The sequence below is a fragment of the Nothobranchius furzeri genome, chromosome 2, assembly GCF_043380555.1.
Source record: "Nothobranchius furzeri strain GRZ-AD chromosome 2, NfurGRZ-RIMD1, whole genome shotgun sequence".
Lineage (NCBI taxonomy): Eukaryota > Metazoa > Chordata > Actinopteri > Cyprinodontiformes > Nothobranchiidae > Nothobranchius > Nothobranchius furzeri.
The window spans coordinates 29037970-29053255 of NC_091742.1; the positions used below are offsets into that span (position 1 = coordinate 29037970).

Consider the following 15286-nt stretch of genomic DNA (forward strand, 5'->3'; position numbering starts at 1 on the left):
AGGACGTGGAAGTGGTTTGACCAAATGAAATCCATTTATGGTCGAGAAAGCGGCCTGGACAAGGCTACATCCATTCGGGAATTCATCCATGGATGATGGGGAGTGATTGCAACATTTAAACATCACTATTCCTGTCCGTAGAATTTACTATTCCAATCGATGGTGGGGAAAACGTTCGAACAAACAAATAGAATGAATAGGCTCACACTAATGTCCCTTCCGAGAGGACAAAAGCTATGTATCAATGCTAACAATGCTTTGCTTGTATTTTTCAGTCATTTAAATCAGTGTTGTGTGACTTTTTAGAAGTAGCAATAACTAGTCCCATCTGTAAAAGTTACTAATCTCATCAGTGTTGAGCATGAATTAGAAGGATCAAAAAGAAACAAGGCTGACGCGATTTACATGAGGGCATGAGCTAATTAGCAGCAAGGCTAACATGCTCTTATTTTCCACTCTTTGGGTGGTGTGTGCGCTTATTTTGTTCCAGAATCACTGCAGGCATGCAAAGAAGATGTGCCTACTGAGGAACATGATCCAAGCTTCCCACATGATGTTACACCACCATCAGTGGCATAAAAAACGCCACGAAATTCGTCACTGACAAACGTGCAGGCTGGCACATCCACCTCGTGGCCCAGGCCCAGCTCAGCACAAAGAACGCTGCAGCCCGTTAACCAGGGTAAAGCCTGAGTCATACTTCTGCATCTGCGTGAGTGTGGAGACACGCAACGCCATTACCCGTCCTTGCATAGGCCCCCCGGCAGGCACGCAAGTACGTACAGTGTCTAGCCCACTTTTCTTAACATCCGTCGAACGAGACGGAGAATGCATGCTTGTGATTGGTCGGTCCAGAAACTGAGATCACTTCTGTCATGACACTATTTACTTTAAATTTGTCAACAGTGCCGCAGTTGTATGGTGAAGAAGTAAACAGATATGGACCAATTCGAGGAACATTTTGCAGAAGAGGTGTGAAATCTAACTCGATCAAACTTCTTTCTCATGTTGCTTGCCATTTTTCAGACCGCGGAAGTGATTTCCAAGGAAATAGTAAGTCACTGTACTGCTACCTACGCTACGCCTTCTGTTTTCCTGGTGGAGAATTGCTTTGGAACACCCCTTCAGCAAACGGGGAAGTATGAGAGCAAAAGGCTTCCGTCAATCCATGCGTGTCTCTCCCTTACCCCCAAATTCCACTACCTCCGCTCCGCTCCGACACGAACGCCGGAGCAAAATCGGTCCCGTTCTAGTCAATCAGAGCAATTCCACTACTGCGGCCGTGCTCCGGCAGTGCAGCGCCGTGCGCCGCCCTCTGTTCCGGCGTCCGGCAAAAATAGAATCGATCCTATTTTTGCCGGACGCCGGAGCACCTCCGCAGTAAATGGACAGAAATCACAACGGCCCAACAGGAAAAGGAGCAAGCACAATTTCCGTTTTTCACAATAAATCGGTAAACAAAAGGCGTTTTTTGTTTCATATGCACAGGTTTAACAACTTTTAACAACTATCAATGGCGGTTGAACTTTAAATGCACAAAAGTAAGCCATAAATACAGTTTCTACTATCAAAATAGTCACACTTTGTTGATCCAAACACTGCTGATCTCTCAACACAAATGATGGGCAGATTAAACAGCTCATGCCGATGCTTCTCCCACACAACGGGTGTTTGGATCTAACTTCCGCGTTTATTGCTCGGACTGTATCGCAAGATCTCGAAAATCCCGCGCATGCTTGTTTGCCCCCCTCAGGTCTCCGCACCGGAGCGGAGCCGTTGTAGAGCGTGTACTAGTAAAAATTGAGTTCGGAAGCGAGCGGCTGCGGAAGGCGGGGGCGGACCGGAGCGGAGCGGAGGTAGTGGAATTTGGGGGTTATGGAGCTGACGCAGAAGCATGACTCAGGCTTAAGGGGTGCAACAAGTGTGATGTTTACAGGACAATACAGAGTTAAATTATTGTGAACCGTTTTAATTAAGTTGTAAATGTTCCAATTGAAATATTCATTGGATTACAAATTAAGTAGTTAGTTATGTTCGTTATTTATATAAATATTAAGTTAAATAGTTATTGTTATTTGTAGCCTCCGGAAATGGTCTGTTTTTCCACCTACAGGTCACCTCTTCAGTATCGGGTCACATGGAGACGTAGAGGATTATAGTTGCATCTTACGTAGGAAACCATCAAAGGTGAGATTCCATAGAAAATATGAAATCTGTTTGATGGATCTTTGAATACTACCTTCAACCAGAAGATCAGAACTTTTTATTGCAGGGATTACGTAAAACTTCGTAGTAACCCAGAGTCAAAAGAGAGAGACAAGTTTTAAAGTTTAAGAAGATTTATTTCTAAACAATTTAAAACAAGGCTAAATAACTTTAAACACTATGTGATGAATGGATCTAGGTGTGAATGAGGCAAGATGGATGGTGTAATGTGGAATGTTGTTATCAGAACTCTCGTTTCCGGAGAAGCATTAGTTCTGTGTGGGAGCAAATGTTTTGCTCTAAACTACAGTTGGGGTTTCAAAAACCACATTCAGATGCTATCTTGCCGAGCTACATACCCTTGCAGAGACCTCCATTGCAGATCCAGAATGCCAGGTTCTCGAACCCCCCTTTGGTACTGAAGCCGGTGAAACAGCGTACGGTACGACAGACTAGTCATGGGGATTGCCTCCAGGTAAGCGGCAGTTGGTTGACAGCGTTAGCAGGACCCTGAAGGGTCAGTGAGCTCAGCTTTTACTCTGAAGGAGCGTTGCGTCAGGTGTAGCTTGCAACTGGTTTAGTTTTCAGCTTGCCGTTAGGTTCTGAACATTATATCGGGGCGACGGTGGCACAGGAGTTAAGTGCTCGCCCCGTAATCGGAAGGTTGCAGGTTCGAGCCCCGCTCAGTCTGTCGCTGTGTCCTTGGGTAAGACACTTAACCCACGTTGCCTGATGGTGGTGGTCGGAGGGACCGGTGGCGCCAGTGCTCGGCAGCCTCGCCTCTGTCAGTGCGCCCCAGGGCAGCTGTGGCTACATCGTAGCTCATCCCCACCAGTGTGTGAATGTGTGTGTGTGAATGGGTGAATGACTGATTGTGTTGTAAAGCGCCTTGGGGGGTTCCAGGACTCTAGAAGGCGCTATATCAACTACAGGCCATTTACTGTTCTTTGTGGTTAAAAAGTTACGAGTGGCCGGCTCGAAACTCTAGAACGTTTGAACTGAGTTAAGGGTGATGTGGGAGTTAGTTTTATAATACAGATGTTTTGATTTATGGTCGAATCAGCATTGGACACAAATATGAACACCGCTCAGATTACGCCACGCATCAGAATGGAAAGCTCTGATTGGAGTGACAAAGGAATGCGTCATGTGATTTAACATTACGTGGGATCAGTCTTGTGTGTAGTTTAAAAGTTATATTACTTATTAAAATACTATCATAGGATTATAATATCAATTAATTAATATTCTCATTTCACAGATTGATTTAACATTGAGCTTTACATCATTATTTGGACTAACACAGGTATTTTGATTATTATTCAATAGAAAAAGAGTTTTTGGTCTTCTTTCTTCTCTTGAGCTGTAGGGGGAGGCAAATGGCTAGTTAAACAGTTTAGATGCAGAGGCATCAAAAGGCCTTGAGCGATATCTCAAGGTTGTTGATTCTTCATGAGGAGAGGCGAGACAACAGTCCCTTCATGATGCTACAGAGACATAAGCCTTAGCTGGGGCTTTAATATGCAAGAAAGATACTGTGCTTGCCCAAAGTCCCTCGCAAGCTCCCTTGTATCTAAGACTGCTTTGCTTCACAGGACAAGATGGATGAACATTCATAATTAAATCATATAATAAACAAGATGAGTAAATAATCATATGGTTGAATGAACAATAATGGTTGAAGAATAATCACAATGTTTTGATTAATCTGTGCTTAAATTACTGAGGTTGAAATGAATGTTATTAAGTTATGATCAGTAAAGTTAGATTTAACAAGTGAATCACTATCCACGGACAGCTCACACACTCAGACACAGTGACGATGACAAGGTTAAACTAATATCATGACACATTGCTTTCTATTCCACAAATCAGGACTCCTGTACCTGACGCAAGATGTGTTTTCTGAGGTTTGTTGATAAAGCCCTTTTTACATGTCAAATTCTGATTTGTTAGTAAATCAAAATATGACAATTGCTAAAACAGAGCTCACATCACCGTGAGTCAGTTCTTGAGAAAGCTTCGGACCGGCCATCCGGAGCAAAACCGCTTTAACCCAGAGCATCTTTTGACAAGCCACCAGAGAAGGGACATTCCACATGCCAAGAGCTAGTTTGTGTTGCCAAGGATCACACCACCAAGGTCCCCGCTCTCGGCTACCACCCGTCAGACACAGCACTCGACCCCTTTGACCCCTCCCACAACCGGTGAGCCCATGGGAAGGGTACCCACGTTTCCTTTTCGGGCTATGCCTGGCTCCAGAGAGGGACCCCGGTGACCCGTGTCTGAGTGAGAGAACACTGCTTCCATATTTATTGGCTACTCTTTAAACTATGAACATTATATCTGCATTTAAGTGTGGTTTAAAAATGTTATTTACACTTTTAACACCACCGAATCATACTGTGACATATTTTCTGTTACTTTTGGATGCAGTAATCTCTACCATAGACCAAGCCAACTGGTGCATGAGCACTGGACCCAATAGGGTAGAATTTCATCTGCCCTCCCCTCCAAGTACGACAGGCCCCGTCACTAGGCCGTTTTAAGTCGGCGCTGAAGACCTATTTTTATCACCTTACCTTTGGTTATTAACCTACTTTTACAATATCTTATGACTGATTGCCTTTGGCGTTTTATTCTTGCTTTCCCCACTTTTATTTTCTCTTATTTTTAGTAACAATGGCGCTTTTATTGATCTATTTTTAATCTTATTTTTAGGTTGTTTGATTTTAGTTCTGTTTTTACGGAGCTCCTCTGTTCTCTGCTGTACAACACTTTGGTCAGCTGTCATGCTGTTTTTAAATGTGCTCTATACATAAACATGGTATGGTATGGTATGGTATGGTATGGAATGGTATGATATGATATGGTATGGAATGATATGGTATGATATGGTATGGTATGGTATGGTATGGTATGGTATGATATGGTATGGTATGATATGGTATGGTATGGTATGGAATGGTATGGTATCTCAGGTCACGACAGAACCAAAAATTCTCCACAGTTCACCGTCCTGTGCTTTTGTAGAGCAGCTGAGTACACTTCGTGGAGTTTTTATAAGAAAAACTGGAAAATGATGCAATGTGGCATCAGAGACTTTTGAACACTCTCCTGCATGTCAAAAGTGGATTTTTTTTTACTATAATAACGGATTATTACAACCTTAAATCAGCAAAGGTTGGACTGAATAATTATTTTTGACTTCCTGAAATTAGCTTAGTTTATTTTTCATGCTGAATTTGCATATATTGGTGATTATTAAGCATATTTGCAACAATTATGCTGTTACCGGTCTGTTGGTGTGACGCATAAAAATGGTGATTTGGTGTTCCCTGGTGGTTATATGTAGATAGTGCATCTGAATTCAGCCTAGTCGTCCAAAAAGCTAATTTCAGACTTAGTTATTAGAATTTTGAGTGATGAGACTATTTTTAATGGAATCATAATGTGAAGACTTTTCTAATCCGTGTTTCTCCTGAAAACCTTTTGTTTTTGACTAGAAATATAATAATAAAATTAAATATTTACTACTTTGACACATTTTATTTTAACGTTTTTTTGAGTGTTTTTATATACATTTTTTCTGCCTGCTTGAATTTTGCTGTTTGTTTGAAAAACCAGGAAAGTGACTTGAAATTACAAATTTTTTAAAGATTTTTTATTATTTTTGTCAAATAAACCATAATTTTATTTATTTGCCCATAAACCATAATTTTGTAAGGAAGCTAATAGATAAGAAACATGTTAATAGTACTTGTATATTAAAAACCTCATTATTCATGTGCACCTTCTCATAAATGGTCATGCAAATCTCGGCTAGCATCCTCTTTTCAGGACATCACTTGTTAAATTGCGCCTCACCAAAAACATAAAATAATAAATGGCACCAGCCACCGCTGCACAGGAGACTTCAACCTTTCAACTTTGGGAATATTTTAGAAACATTAGACATATTCCCACACAGGAAACTTCAACTGCTACCTAGGTGGAAATGGTTGTTGTCACTCAGTGCGCTTACATGCAGCCAGTAACCCTTTTAAAACCAGAATATTCACAATAACCCGGTTCCGCAGGTCCATGTAAACACCGCCAAAAACCCGGATGTGCTCATAACCGGGTTTTTAAAAACCCGGTTACTACACCTGGGGTAACCCTTTTCTAACCCGAATGTTTGGTCGTGTAAACGCATACCGGGATATCCCCATCAAAGCGTGTCTTCTTCGCATGCTCTGTTTGCAAAGAATCTTGGTCTTTTGAGTAGCGAGACGTCTTGTACGCGCCAGAACACCGGAAGTAAACAACAAGTTGGGGGCAAAATGGCGAGTCGCGACACAGCACCACACTTTGAGTGACGAGGAAACTAGAGCGCAAACAAACGCGGTCACTATCTCTTCCAAACTGGGAAACATGTTGTCGTTTTCATGGATACCAGAACAAGAAGAACCGGAAATGACGCATATTGCGTCTGGACGTAGTCCATACGTCCTGACGCTACCCCAACGTCCGCATTTACATCGGGTTATGCAAGTTAGAGGTAACTCTTTTTATTTATGCTTGTAAACGGGTTATTCTGATCAACTCAGAAACCCGAATCCCGACCTTAACCCGATCATAACCCGGATATTGGCTGCATGTAAACGTACTCACTGGTCGTGCTTCTGCTGTGTGCCTTCAGTTTTGTTTTTATCCATGCAGGTTACGCTATTGTCTTTTTGTTTTTTATAGGCAGTGTTGGAGACATTTTGCAGGAGGTTAACTGGGATTAATAGTAAAACTGGTTAATCCCTGCAACCCATGGACGCAATTTTCACTTTAGAACTGGGGGGGGGGGGGGGGGACACGGGGGGGGGGGATCTTTACAGTATGTTCTAATGGGAAACAGGTTTCAACACAAACGGTTGTTTTCTGCTTGGTCCTAGAGCTCAACTAGTGTCAATTTAATATAGCGTAATATTGTTTTTGGATGGTAAAAAGTGCAGGGGTCAAAACTTGACTTTGGAAAACGTGGGGGGGGAGGGGGGCATGTCCCCCCGTCCTCCCCCAAAATTACGTCCATGCTGCAACCCCAGTATAATGCGGTTCCTTTCTACTCCTGGAAATGTCTTGTTACAAAATCTGCAGAAATCATTGGACAGCTACTTTTTGCAGGAGGAGTTAAACATAATGTGTCATTTTAAAAACAAGCTGGACCTGGTATTTAGAGTTAGAGTAGTAGTAGTCAAAGATAGCTTTTAAGCAGCAAAATGTTATTATTATGCACTTCTGAAAATTGCCTTTTTTTAAATTAGTCTGAGCTATTTCATTTTGTCTACGACTCACTAAAGATTTTTATTGAAGCAACTCACTCTGGATTCAAGAGGGATGGACCCAGCATTTCTCATCAACAAGAGTACGGAGAGTACTTCTTGTCTAATAGTACTAAACCCTTCAGCACTACGTTCATTTTTATATTTGTTCATTGGAAGTATGGTATCTATTCTTACAGTGAGTGGCAACCTTCTGGTGACGACCTCTGTCATTTACTTCAAACAGCTTCACACACCTACAAACTATCTCATCCTCTCTCTGGCTGTGGCTGATCTGCTTGTTGGTGCTTTGATTTCATTGTTTAATATGACACTGAACGTACAGCTGGGCTCTCAGTCAGGGGATTTCTTCTGTAAAGCGCGAAGGAGCCTTGATATTTCTCTTATGTCGTCATCAATTCTTAACATGTGCTGCATTTCTGTTGACAGATATTTTGCAATATGTCACCCTCTAACTTATAAAACAAAAGTAACCGTTACTGTAGTTTCATTAATGATCCTGTTTTCCTGGACTGTTTCAGTCCTCTCTGGATTTGGAATTATATTTGGAGGACTTAAAAATACTGTCTGTGATGCAAGGTGCTTCTTATTTCGCATTCCACTGTCAAATGTAATTGGTACAGCTGTTTCATTTTACTTACCAGTGATTATAATGTTTATTATCTACCTTAGGATTTTCTTTGTTGCACAGAAACAAGCAAATAGCATCCAGAACCTAACTTGTCAGAGCAAAAAGTCTGGAGCAATAGCCAGTAAAATGGAAAGAAAGGCCACTAAAACTCTGGCCATTGTCATGGGAGTTTTCCTTTTCTGTTGGACCCCGTTCTTTCTCTCCATAACTGTCAAACAAGTGACAAATGCAGTTCCATTGATACTGATTGAAACTGTAGTTTGGCTTGGACGGTGTAATTCTATGCTTAATCCATTTGTTTATGGGTGTTTTTATAGCTGGTTTCGATCAGCGTTCAAGCTGATCATCTCTGGAAAAATAGTCAATAGCAATTTAAAAAATGCTAAACTGTCATAAATGTGTGGTGAATAAATATGTCTTGAATTATTTTCAGAAAGGTGTATATGAAGAATATTCAGTAAAATATAGGCTCTTAGTTCATAATGACTTGCTGCATTACAGTAACTTTGTTCCTTAAACTTTTAAATTAAAAACTTGTTTTTTTAAAGGATTTATTCAGATCCTTTGTTTCAGGTAGAAGGTTTAAATATGTGCATGTTTGTGCAGTCACTGTGCATGACACCATACTACACCAAACACCTATAAAACACAGTACAGTAAAATACAACATGCAATAATATCAAATGGACATCAGATGCCACCCTAATATCCATCCATCCATTTTTATATTTTTGTTATGTTTTAAACAACTTAGTACTTGCAAATTTTATTAGATTATGAACTATAGGTAGAGGCTTTATATAAGCCGAATTAGGCTTTTTTGCCCCCTCCTGCACTGTATTGTTTTTAATATATATTTGTTCTCATTTTTTTGATGTATATTTCATTGTGCAAACAAATAAATTTCAAATAAAAAATTTTCTGAACCCGCTTGTCCATGCGGGGGGGGGGGGGGGGGTGGGGGGGGGGCGGCTGGAACCTATCTCCAGCGGTCAATGGGTAATCAGGCAGGGTACACCCAGGACAGAAAGCCAGTCCATCGCAGGGCAACACACACACACACACACACACACACACACACACACACACACACACACACACACACACACACACACACACACACACACACACACACACACACACACACACACACACACACACACCAATTAACCTAACAGTCATGTTTCATGGACTGTGGGAGGATGCCGGAGTACCCGGAGAGAACTCATGCATGCACAGGGAGAACATGCAAACTCCATGCAGAAAGACCCCAGGCTGGGAAGTGAACCCAGGACCTTCTTGATGCAAGGCAACAGCTCTAACCACTGCGCAGCCCACAACCTAATATTTCACATACAATCTATTCTACAGGTGAAACTCCACAAATTACATTATGGTGAAATAATTCATTTATGTCAGTAATCCAGCTCAGACTGAGAGACCATCTAAAGCAGGGCTATTCAATTCCGGGCCTCAAGAGCAGATATCCAGCCAGTTTTAGTAAGTTCTCTGGTCCAACACACTTGATTCAGTGGTTGAATAACCTTGGAAGCAACTCTTCACCCTCTGCAGAAGCTTGTTGATCACCTGCTGACTGAAATCAGGTGTGTTGAAGCAGGGTTGAAACTAAAATGTGCTGGATACTGGACCTCAATGTGGGGAATTTTGTAGCCCTGATCTACAGGCTTAGGAACCTTTTGTAGGTGTTCTGGATTCATTAGCTTATTAGAGTGTGACACTTTGAGTCAGGAATATTGAACTTTTTCACAATTCTGTAAGTGTCTTGAGATTTTGAAGGTGGTGTTTTCATAAACTGTAAGCCAAATTGCATTATAACAAAAAAAAAGGCTGAAAAATATGGTTTTGCATGGAACGAGTCTATCTCATATATTTGTTTCACCTTTGAATTACTGAAAAAAATAGACTGTTGAAATATCCTAATTTTTTAAGTTTCACTTGTACATACACAAGTTTGATAAAGAATTACCACTGATATGCAGGGTTGAATTTACAGGGGAGCTGAAGGGAGCCCGGCTCCCCTGTAAGAGTGACGTCCAGCGAATAAGACAAGTTGTCAAACCAAAAGTCGTCAGAAAAAAAGTTGTCAACCCAAAACAGTGGATTGCCCTGGGGGGTCCACAACCAGCAGCCAGCAAAGTCCTGGGAGAAAACAGCGGCAAGCGGACAGGACTGCCCGCAGCCTCCCTCCCACTCCTAAGCTGGCCGAGCCCGGAACCCAGCAACCCGGGACCCAGGGGCAACCAACCCCGCCGGGGACCCAACAGAGCCCAGGGACACAGATCCCACCAGGCAGCCACTGGGATCAATCAGATCGATGCCAAAAATCTTAAGCCCCCTGACACGTGACGGAAGCTGCGAACACGCAGGCAGACCGAGGCACCACACTCAGCACCAAATGTGGCAGGGGTAGGGCAGTCGTTTAAAGTCTATTCTGCTTTTATACGTTCCGGGTTCCAGAACTAATGGCTTGGTTTCTGCTAGTAGATAGTGGCTGTACCACTGTTTAGATGACGGTACAGATTTGTCTATTTAAATATCCATTCATCATTTTACAAGCACAGAGAGCCGCATCAGCCGACCCCTGGTATAGCCTATAAAATTACATGTTTTCTCCAGGAACAGAGAGGACACAAACTCACTGCATCTCTTTTATTGTGAGGTAATAATTTCTCCGAGTTTTGCGGTTGCGGGCGGGAGTAGACATGCAAACTGCGGGCGCGGGCGGGAGTGTAACACACACGTTGCGGTTGCGGGCGGTAATGGTCAGAAATTCAGAGGGAGCGGGCAAGAGCGGGATGAAGAAAACAGTCCCGCTCTACTGGGTGGGTCAATTTGCGGCCCTTTTCTGAATATACGTGGTGGCTCTACTTTCTAGCTATAGAGTTTGTATGGGGGCAGACAGGAAACAGATTTTCTTGGAGTTTTTCGGAGGTTGGCAAACAACTTTTGCAGTTACCCCACCTTCTGGAATGGAGTGTGGGCCGGGCATTGCAGTTGCTTAAAAATGACATTTCTTTTTATTTTACCGTCTTTTTCCTGCCGCCAAGTCTTACAGACGTTGATGTTTGATCAATCCCTTGTCAAAAGGCATCTCTCCACTTATACCTTTTGCTGATTCGAAGCTTTTAAGCGACTTGGCTTCTTCAGTTTTGCTACTTCTACCAGTGGAGAGTAAACCGAGGCTCAGTCAATCGGAGTCGAGCCGAAGCACGCTAGCGGAGAGATGCCTAAAGTTATGCCGTTGAATCAATGTTGACATCTGACGTTGACTGACATCAGTTTTGCACCCTCAATTAATGTTGATTCAATGTTGAAATCCTTATTAACCCTTTAAAACCTGCAATTATAAGGGTCCGCCTGGTGATTTGTCTTTTTCTTTCAATAAATATGTTTGACAATGTCCTCTTTGAACTAAAATGTTCTTTTTTTCAGGAGAAGTTTAACTTTTAATATCTGTAAAGAATAGTACATTAGTATCTTTAAAAAGTTCTAACAGTGTCATATAAAAAAAATAAAACAAAAAACTGATTTGAGTATAACATGTAAATGTATTGATCAAACATTCTGAGATGGCAGAAAAATCCTGTCAAGTTTTAGTTTTTTTTATTGTTTTAATATTTTTTTTTGTTTTTGCTTGGCAGTGTGACTCAGACTTGGTTTCAAAGAAATAAGTAGAGCAATATGCCTGCCTCTAATACTAGATACACGTGTATAAAACTATTTACAAAAGCTCTTCATTAGAACTACCCGCTATGTGCTCTGTAAAACAGTTCCTATCTAGCTGTAAACAAAGCCCAATTTTACACTCCTTACACATCCAGTGAGTGTCTTTTTGCACAGTTTGCACCTTTTTCTCCCCTGGCTAGCTCTGTTTTTCTGTGTACAGTGTTTGTTTGTAGCAACTGATCAGAGGTATCTACTCCATCCATCTCTAGAAGCAGAAGTATATCAGATATATACTATGTTTAGTATTAGCAGTAATAAAAAAATAAAAGCTGTCAAGATATTGTATCCTAATACAGGTGGTGATGCATGTACAGAGTAGAGGAACTAATATAGGATATAGGTTACTCTCTGTTTAATAATGACAGTAGAAAACGTCATTAGATCTCAAATGAACTCTTTAATGTAATTGTAGGTAAAGTAGCCATATTCTAAGTTGGTCCTGAACATTACCAAATGATGTTCCATTTCTAAATATCGCTGGCAACAATAGTTTTGTGTTGATATTTTATGAAATCTCCCAATCATGGAGAGGGGGGAGGTTCTAAAATATTCAGAATGTGGGTGAATAATTTATTTGACCTATTTTGGCCAATTATGACACTTTCTTATGGCTCCATTACACATCATTTCAGTACCAGCTTTGGCCACAATCTTACATATGGCTCCTTTAAATGATTAAACAAGGAAAGGTATGGTTGCATTTAGGCCTACATGTGGATGTTATGTAGACTATTCTAAGTGATCAATTGGTGATAGCATGAATGTTTGTCTCCAACTCTGTGTAGATCCATAAAGGCCAATAATTTTCCTTTTTGTCGTTTTTCCAACACAATGGCATATAGCCATTGGAATAATGTGAGCAAGAGAGCGGTCTACAGTAAAGAGTCAATACCACGCTTGACTCTCTTGAGCCTGAAATGCTTTACCCTGAGCAAGTTCAAGATAGTCTGGCAAGCTGTAGTCACAATGTCTGATGTTGATATGGTTGAAGAGGACTTTAGGCCGTCTACCTATGATGTTATGGCTGAGCAGGGCATTACTGAAAATGATGAAAATTCTGATGAGGAAACTATTTCCCGTTTCAACTTGGAATCGAAGTTATCAGACTGGGCTGTGGCTCTCAGACTGCTGAAGGCACAGCCTTTTTATACCAGGTGTGGGTGATCAACAGGATTCAGCTCAGCTGTGCTCCTCAGCAGCCTGGAAGAGAGGAGGAGGAGGGGCGGTGTCAGGCTTGATCACCAGAGCTGGGTGATCTTGGCTCACTGGCCAGGCTGGCAGCCGTAACACGAACACACATGATCCACGCATTCATACTATTATAAGATGGTTTATAAAGCTAAATACACACACACACACACACACACACACAAACATGTAAAAGCAAAAAATGCTTAAACTATGTTGTTTCTTTGTGTCTGAAAGGCTTTTCAGCTCGCCTGCATGAAGTCCTGGTGAAACAGGAAATAATCCTGCAGCAGCACCGCGGCCTCACCAAAATGGTGAAGGACCTTTTTGTGGCTGTAGCTGCTCTTCAGGGCCTGACCACAGGGGGAAGTGTGGAGACCAGGCACCACGGCATCTTCCCCTTGGCAGATGTTCAGGCCCTGATGGCCCTGGAGAGGGAGCTTGGAATCAGTCCAACATTGGCCCATGAATTGGTGAGTTTTTTTTTCTGTTCTTTACAACAAAGTTTTGGACAATGCATTTTGGCATGCACATCCAATTTATGTGTTGTTCAATATCTTAAAGTGGTAGATATGCCAAAGGAGTTAAAGGACTGCTTGTGCAGCCAACGAGCTCCACCCAATTATTTGCGCCCCCCACGTTTCAGGCCTCTGCCCTTCTTCAGGCAACCACGAAACGCCAAATAAATAAATAGTGGAGCACAATGGCTATCCAGGCTTTTCTTTAAGTTCGTATAATATTTATTTGAAAATTCAATGGGGGGACTGGGATCCTGGTTTCCTCAGCGGGAGCAGCCCGTGTGGCGCTCGGCAAACTGAATCCACAGGTGGGTGGGAGGTCATGGGAAAGCACAGAGCACATTGAGTGCCTCCATTTTGATGACCTCGCTGCAGAGACCACAATCTGAAGGCGGGGGGTAGGTAGGGTTTTCACAGCATCTGTCTGCATTCCTTCCATCGTGGGGGTTGTTGCACGCAACTCCAAGGCTGCTTGTGGCGTCAGATTGGATAACAGGACTTTGTTTGGGTCAGGCAGAGATAATTTTCCTCGCTGCCTTAAAGTCTGTATTGATCATTCAAGTCCTCCAGTGAAGCCAATTCGGTGATTAAACATCTCCACACCGTCCGGTGACCCTCTCTGAGATGACATCCATTTTGCGCACTAACACCGGTAACGCAGCTAAGACATTGTCCAGCTTATGATTCACCTCGAGTAACGTCCCCGTCTGTGAGGTCTCCGCCCGGACGGTGCCGTCCATGGGTGCGGGTCGCCCTCCAATCGCTCCCGTCATCCCAATTTTTCGGAAAACCAGATATCCTCCCACTCCAATCAGAAGAAATCCAGTGATCATCAGGCCAAATGTCCACACATCTTCGACGTCCTCAATGGACAGCTGAGAGACAGATGATATTCCACTTCTTCCAGGAATCGAGATATATCCCGCTGCATGTGTCCCGTGAGGGCAAGTGCGAGTCCCCTCCTCCGTTCTCATCGTAGAAAAAATCTTATCAATGGCGTTGAATGACCAATTAATTAAATCCATTTCTGAAAAATAGTGATTTCCAGAGGAAATGCAGAGAAGCGCTCTGTAGGCAGACAGGACAAAGAGCCTTGGGAGAAAAGATAAGGGAGCAGAAAGGGAAGCGTCTGTGCTCTGTGCATGCCAGAAGAGAATCTATGATGATCTATGATGATTTAATATTGTAACTTTGGCTGTCACTTTCAAACCCAGATGACAAAATGCATCCATTAACTAATGCAAAACTGACTTTTTAACTAGCCAGTTACTTAGCCCACCACAGGTCTCCTTTGCATGGACTGTTGCGTCATCCTTTTTTAAGTCTTTTTCCATGTGTATGCCTTTATTTTCAGCTGCAGTGAGAAGGAATCTGGTCTGTGTGGCATCTACGGAGGCAGAAATTATAAATACAATAAAAAAAATGGTTCTACTGGGCTGGGTATAGGGACGGAGGACGCAAAAGGAGAATGCCCGCCCAACCAACCCCTCAACCAGCCCAGGACTCAGTCCAGGACTGACTTTTAAAAAATAAAATAAATAAAATATTAAAATTTTACTCGTTTGGTTTTATGTTTATGCACCTCGTACACACAGTAACCTAGGATATTTCACAAGGCTATTTAACTGAGGCACAAAATCTGAATCTTCTGTACAAGGACATTTTATAGTCTATTAAAATGTTAA

General features: G+C 42.2%; 1 protein-coding gene across 1 annotated transcript; it reads left to right on the forward strand.

Annotated features, from left to right (window-relative positions):
• The first annotated feature begins 7375 nt into the window (after nt 1-7375).
• On the forward strand, nt 7376-9029 carry LOC129165399 (trace amine-associated receptor 1-like). Its single transcript, XM_054748534.2, has one exon. The coding sequence runs from the start codon at nt 7573-7575 to the stop codon at nt 8542-8544; it is 972 nt and encodes a 323-aa protein (XP_054604509.1). The 5' UTR covers nt 7376-7572; the 3' UTR covers nt 8545-9029.
• The last annotated feature ends 6257 nt before the right edge of the window (nt 9030-15286 follow it).